This window comes from Pseudorasbora parva, chromosome 6, assembly GCF_024679245.1.
Source record: "Pseudorasbora parva isolate DD20220531a chromosome 6, ASM2467924v1, whole genome shotgun sequence".
Classification (NCBI taxonomy): Eukaryota; Metazoa; Chordata; class Actinopteri; order Cypriniformes; family Gobionidae; genus Pseudorasbora; species Pseudorasbora parva.
Genome location: NC_090177.1, coordinates 37,762,443 through 37,769,839, shown reverse-complemented (window position 1 = coordinate 37,769,839; position 7,397 = coordinate 37,762,443). Strand labels below are relative to the sequence as shown.

Below are 7,397 nucleotides of genomic sequence, written 5' to 3'. Positions count from 1 at the left end.
TCCGGACCAAAACCTAAACAAAACATATAGTCCTGGTTCACTTAGCGTTCACACTGACATTTTTAACAGCGACTCTAAAGTTACCGAACCAAAGGCATAGGGACACGTCGCAACCTGATTGGTCGGCTTTTATGACGTAGGAGCTTGCTTACCGAACATTCAAAATGCTGTGTGCTGGATTAAACGCCATCATTTTATGCGTGTACATATGGCATTATTTTTACCTGCTGAGACCTCATAAAATGTTCAAAACATTCAAAACAGTAGCAGGATATCCTCCGTTGTATGGAGAAATGAGACGGCAATTTCGTCGTCTGTACCATCAAATGTCCAACGCAGGTCCTTTGATGAGAAGAACCAGGTATGCTTTTTGTGCGTTTTTTCTAGCATTTTCGAAACATGCTCATTGGACCAAATATTGATGAGGCACTTCCTTGTTTGTCCGCGTCATCAAATCAGTTGATTCTGCGTCGCATCTTTGTGACATCACGTCCTGTTTTTGGTTCGTTTACATGTCTTTGTTCGGTGTTGTGTTCATATCAATCGAACCCGCACCAGAGTTCGTTTGGAAGCGGACCGAGACCCATCTTTTTAGGTTTGGTGCGCACCAGGGTTCGGATGGCAGCGTTCACAGCATGTTCAAATGAACCGCACTAAACGAGCAATCGCACCGGGGTTCGTTTTAATCAAACCAAACATGACAAGTGTGAACGCACCCTTACATAGTTAATTAATGATAAGTACGGTATGGTAACAACATTTATGGACACATTTTTAAGTTATTTTTAAACAATTTAGTGTTGTGGAATTAGGAACATGACTATTTAGGGCTTTTATGAATGAAATTAATGAAATATTAACAAAAGAAAAGTAAAATAAAATATGTTGATTACACAATGATTATACAAAAACAAGAAATCATGATTTTCAGCTATACAAGACAGAAAATATTATATTGTAATGGCCTGTAACATGAACATTGAGTAACAAATTATTAATATCATTTAAAATATAAACATTTGAAAAAAGATGAAAAATGTACCTAGATTTACAGAATCACTATATATATAAAGTAGTTACGACTAGTGTTCAAGAAAAAAATGACGTGACTAACTTGTAATACTAGTCTAATCTGATTATGCAACAGGCCCCTGAATTGAACTTGAATGAATTTTGGTTGCTCTGTTTTTCTCTCATCATTAAATGTTCTTTGATTGAAAAGTGTTTATGAAAGAAAGAAATGTATTTATCTGGTTTGGAAATGCTCAAGACCGCCACTTCACTGTAACAGTCTGAAATTTCAAGCATAAAAACAATTTATAGGAACAGAGCGCTGGTCCCAGAGTTCATGTTAATTGTGAAAAATGTACATTCATTTGACATTTTGCCTTTCTGTCTTGTACTTGTCTTTGTACATTTATATTCATCCTCACTGTTTCTCAATTAAACTGCTAGGCATCTTTATCAGACAGCAGCATATCATTGGTAAACTTTGTAATCCAAATATCCTTCTTTTTCATGTTGCTCCAATTGTCAAACAGTAGTCACGGAGAGCAGCGGGTTGTACACTTTCTTCCCATCTACTGAGCGGGTCCCGTGAGCCAGGAGCTCCTGGATGGTGATCCAGTTGTCCAGGATGCGTCGGCTGCGTTTCTTCATGCTCTTTTTCTGGCTGAGCTCGAGTATGGAAGCCTGTCCCTGGGGTCCAGAGTCTTGCTCCTTCTCTTTCTCTCGCAAGAAGTCCAGCCGGCTCTGCATCATGAACTCGCGCCGTCGCCGTTGCTCGCGAGCTCTCAAAAGCTGCTGTTTGCGCTCCTCCTTGCTCCAATAGCGTCCCATCTTCATTTCACTTACCGCATCGTCGTCTGTGGTCATCCCGCTGCGCTCCTCCCGAATCTTCATGGCGCGAGCCTTCAGCAAGCGGTCTCTCACTGGACGTTTGGCTACATAGCGCGAGCCGTCGCTGCGGATCTTTACCTTCCACTCCATTCGAGGAGAAGATGGAGGCAGCGTATTTGGCATAATCAAAGAAGTTGCAGGAGTAGCTGTGGATTCTCGGTTTGCGCAAGTTATGGTGCTGGAGTGAGTAGGAATCTGGAATTCAGTGGTGTCCCTAACTTCTGGACTGTCAATGGTAGACATGTCCCTCAACTGCATGCAACTCTGATAGCGTTGAGGCAGTGTGGTACTGCAGTGGCGCCGGGAAAGGTATGGACTGTTTTCTGCACTCCTTCCCCCTTTTGCTATCCCGTTAGTGAGACTCCCACTTGCTTGGGACCCCCTTCGTGCTCCATCCAAGCCCTTCCTACCACCCCCGCCATTACGAGATAAAGACCGAATCCTTGTAGCTTGATTAGAGTTTCTGTTGTCCACTGGCTCTTCACTCCTTTTCTTGGCATCTGATGAAGGGGACACGTTTAGGTTCTTCTCCCTACTCGTGCTTGTCCTGTGCCGAGGCGTCCGAGGCCGCATGGTCGCAGAGGCGCTGGAATCTCCCGCCGCTGAGGGCGAAGGGTGCCGCTCGCTCGCCAGAGGTGTGCTTCTGCAACTTTCGCCACCAGTATTATAGGCGCTTGTGCTCTCCTTATCAGAGCGTTCCCTCTCCGGGATCTCGTTGATATCTGACAGTTCGTGGTGGATCGCCTCTGCACCTCCACACCTTGCCTTTGCTCCTTTTTCTTCATCGTCCTCTTCATCAGCCGGCCAAACCTTTAGGCAGCGTTGGCGCAACTGATGCATCTTTTGAGCCCGCAAAACATTGCGCCACTTAAACTCCAGGTGACGTATTTCCTCATCTAGTAGGGCAATCTCGTGCTGCATTAGGCTCTCGTTACAATTCATGTCTACGGGATGACCTCCTGCAAAATCTGCGCCATGGTTCCTCCCGTCCAAAAGAAAAAGTGCATTTCCATTCTTCTCGTAAAGGCACCGGAGCTCCAGTAGCTCTCGGTAACGTTCATATTCCTCTTCGGTTAAACCTGGCATCAGCACTCTGCTCGTCACTGAGCCCAGTGTTTCGGGAACCCCGTGATCAGCCACTCCCACCCCATCTGGCCCCAGCAGCGAGTCGTTGCTGTAATGAAATTCCCATCCGTGCTGAGCAGCGCGGAACTTGCGCAAACTGCCGGGTGTGTTGGTGGCATTGGTCGTGCAGGCACTGGTGGGATCGTCCGCCAGCTCGGAGGACTCTTCACAGCGCGTACTTTCATCTGTGCGACCCACCCCGCTGTCCAGCTCCTGGCTATTATTGAGTGCAGTGTGCCACAAGTTGGGCTGAACAGCTCTGATCCCACCGATGTCGCTCAGCAAGGAGCTAGCTTTCCTTCGGTGTTGAGGGCTGGGTAAGTTAGAGACATTTTCCAAGTCCTCTAGATCAAGGCCCACACTCAACTCCAAATCCAGATCATCAGCCTCGTTCTTCCAAGAATGGAGATTTGGAATAAAAGAAAAAAGGAAGAAAATTAGCAAAATACTTTATAAATGTTTCTAAACTCTTAGAAGAAAAGGTTCAATTGGCCTCTATATAGAAATCACTCTAAATAATTACTTACCCTCATGTTGTTCAACACCTGTAAGACCTCCGTTCATCTTTGGAACACATGAAGATATTTTTGTTGAAATCCGACGGCTCAGAAAGGTTCTCATTGACCTCATTGGCCCTAATTGCTTAAATCACCTTTCTTTCCCATTCTGACATTCAGTTTGAAGTTCAGGAGATTGTCTTGACCAGGACCACATTGAAGCAACTGCCATGTGATTGGTTGATTAGATAATTGCATTAATGAGAAATTGAACAGGTGTTCCTAATAATCCTTTAGGTGAGTATATATAGTGATAGCCCGATTTCAAAACAAAGATTCAAACCGTTAATGAATCGGCCAAAAACCTTTTATGGGCCTTTTATGGGTCTTGAGATATTTTGACTGATTTTAGACCGATATTTTGCCTTTTATGGGTCTTGAGAGAGGAAATGACATTGGTGTCAATTAAGGCCTTTCTGGGCCATCGGATTTTAACAATAATATCTTCATTTGTGTTCTGAAGATGAACGGAGGTCTTACGGGTGTCAAACAACATTAGGGTAAGTAATTACCCTACCTCCAACCTCCTCCCGAAAAAAGTCTGTTAGTGCCTCAGTGACAACTTTGTTTAGAGAAGCTGTCAATCAAGACATAACACCCTCATTTTTATAGCAACAAATAACTAACTAAAATCAAACTTTTTTAAAAACAAACACTTGAAATCATCGTAATAAAATCTGCCTAAAATGACATCTTTGGGGAATAATTTATTTGAAGTGTGATTTGAGTGTTTAGTTTGTCTTGCGTTTCATTAGAATAGATGGAGGGGTGGGGGTTATTTAGACCTATACTGGGACCAACCACCTGGGGGCGATCAAGATGTTTTTGCTTCAGTTTTTAACACGAGTGCGGCAGGCTTGATCCCACCACTACCCTGTCTGATCACACTTGCTTGGTAACTATCCTAATCAGATATCCTGGGGTAGTATTCTGGGTTCAGGACAAAATTCCGAGCTCTGAGCGCTCCCTTCGGACAGCATGCCAAATACACAAACACATCTGATTATTTGCAAGTGTGAACTCGTGAAATTATACTGTTTCAAAATATCTGTCATGGTGAGTATTTACGCAAACATGTTCTGTTATGTCTTAAGTGAATGTTTGGTTAATTGTTGGGGGAAAACATCTAGATCCATGCGGTACAGTAGGTCTCAGTATATACTCGGTCTCATTAATGTTAATCAAACAGTTATGTTGTGGTATCATGGGGGGGTTGGCAATCATAATTTGTTTTCCCTTTAAAATGGGTTTTGATTTGGTGTGAGCCAAATTTGGTGTTTTTTGTCTGATTTAAACAAACCATACCTTATTTTTTAGGGGTTTTTTAAGAGATTGTGAAAATAACTTTTTTATTATTATTATTTGCTCATTCCAATTCATTTTGCCAGCACAGATCACAAAATGACCCTAAAAGTTTCTATATGAAGCGTCTGACAGAACCCTTTAGGCTCTAGAGAACATCTTCTTCTGAAAGCGTAGACACCGTGTGCCAATAAACTTCCCTAAAAATTATTCTGATTGGTCAACAGCAGCAAACACATTAAAATATCCCTGTTTAAACAGCAGAGGGCAGTGTTTGTCCATGTAAGCGCAAGTTTAGATGCTGTAACTGATTGTAGGGTCTTTTCCCATCTGTTGTAGGAGACATTTAAACGTGAGAGGTTTCTCAAATGAGCCACCTGTGCTGGGGAATATTCTGGCCCAAGTGCTCACACACCATCTGGAGCTTCCATAACACACACACACACACACTTGTGTGCTACTGACCCCAAATCCTAAAACTGTAGAATCAGTGACTACTTCCCAAATGGCCTTTCGTTCTTATTTTCATCTCTTGTTTCAATGATGTTGTTTTTAAAGAATCTCAATTAGATTTTTACTTTGTGCCAAACCTTATGAATACAGATGTCAGATTTCTAAAGGAAAACATTGAATTAAATTAAAGATGGCCTGGACCCAAATGGGTTTTATTCAGACCAATAGTCATGAAGCTTTTTCATCTCCACTGGCTATAGGACGTGTATGTTATATTAAACACAAATCATCTTGCTTGGTTCAAAATCCTCATCAGTTTATCATGATTATTATATGCATATAAGATGCACTTTTTGAGATCTTGATTACCTTGTTTTTCTTGTATGGTGTCATATAGCATCATGCTAAATGAACTTCATAAACATGCCTCAGACTTCAAATGTTGATGTGGTCTATTTGTATTCATGAACTGGGTGATTCCTCGGGGGTTTGCATTATGTTTTATTTAAATATTTACCAGTGGGATACGGACTGTTGCTATGGCTTCCACACAGGCTAAAGATGATAAATCTGGTTGTTAAAGCGTGTTGGCAGACCATGAGGTTTAGGACCAATCAATAAAAAGACTCGCTCACAGTGTCAAGATTTTGAGACATCATCAGTTTTGTCTTTATTTAAACTTAGTCTGCTGATTTAGTTTCTTGCTCTCTTTAGTCTGTTAGCTTTGTCACCTTATTTTATTTACATCTGTAAAAATGAACATTTCAACTGAGAACGAGAATGCCTTCAGTTTCAGTGTGATAGATGAAACTCCTTCATTATTTACTCACACTGCCATAGTAATCCAATTTTGTATAAAACATCTTAATATTGGCAGTGTGAGTAGTGTACATCCCACAATACACAACCTCAATCAGTGTGCCCGCCTGTCCATTTCATTTCCATTTTCTCAAACAATATCACATGACCAGATTATACTGCACGTTGTGTGTGTAATGTGGTCATGTGATATTGTTTGAGAAAATGGAAATGAAATGGACAGGCGGGCACACTGATTGAGGTTGTGTATTATGGGATGTCCTAAGTGTGTATCTTTCTCGAAAGTGTGACCTTGTGCAGAACAAAAGACAGCCCCATGTGTCCTCATCTCTCTTTGTGTTTTTTTCCCTCTTCCATTCTCCTCTCCATTTATTTCCTCGTCTGGTTTTTTTGTCCTACTCTGTCCTTTTCTGTCAGCTTTCATGTGTAAACAGAGAACAGAACAAAGGCATGTGTTCACCTGAACACTAACACATTTGTCTGTTACTGATTGAATTAGCAAGCCATAACACACTCAAATTAGGTGCCATTAATAGCTTCAGTAAAGGAACACACCTCTTTTTTTGTAAATAGGCTCATTTTCCAACTCCCCTAGAGTTTGACAGTTGAGTTTTACCGTTTTTGAATCCATTCAGCTGATATCTGGGTCTGACGGTAGCACTTTTAGCATAGCTTAGCATACATCATTGAATCTGATTAGACCTTTAGCATCTCATTCAAAAATTGATCAAAGAGTTTTGATATTTTTCCTATTTAAAGGTCCCGTTCTTCGCGATTACATCTTTCAAACTTTAGTTAGTGTGTAATGTTGCTACCTGTAATATTATAAAGCTCAAAGTTCAATGCCAAGCGAGATATTTTATTTAACAGAAGTTCCCTTTCAAAGCCTATAGCGAACGGCCAGTTTGGACTACAGCCCTGCACTTCCTGCTGTAATGACGTCACTAGAACCGTTTGTTGACTAACCCTCCGTCCACAAGAACACGCAAAATAGGGGGCGTGGTCTCGTTGCTCTCCCACGTGGAGAAGTGCGCGCATTCAGGTGCGATACGCTGCTGTCCAATCACAACACGGGAAGCGCTGGCCCAATCAGAACTCGTTACGTGTTTCTGAAGAAGGGACTTCAAAGAACAAGGAAATCATCAGGCCGTTTTTAGGACAGGGGAAACACCGGTATACAGATAAGTAAATTGTGTGAAAAATGCTGTTTTTGTACACGCGAAACATGAACTCATGTTATAT

The 7,397-nt window shown here is 41.8% G+C and overlaps 1 protein-coding gene across 4 annotated transcripts in view; it reads right to left on the bottom strand.

Moving 5' to 3' along the window:
* Positions 1 to 441: 441 nt before the first annotated feature.
* LOC137078976 (PDZ domain-containing protein 4) overlaps positions 442 to 7,397 on the bottom strand; it is a 112,812-nt gene continuing 105,856 nt past the window's right edge. For all 4 annotated transcript variants that reach the window (XM_067446851.1, XM_067446850.1, XM_067446854.1 and 1 more), the window contains one exon: positions 442 to 3,417. In XM_067446851.1, coding sequence (XP_067302952.1) covers positions 1,534 to 3,417 — 1,884 coding nt within the window. In that variant the 3' untranslated portion in view covers positions 442 to 1,533. The remainder of the gene's footprint in view (positions 3,418 to 7,397) is intronic.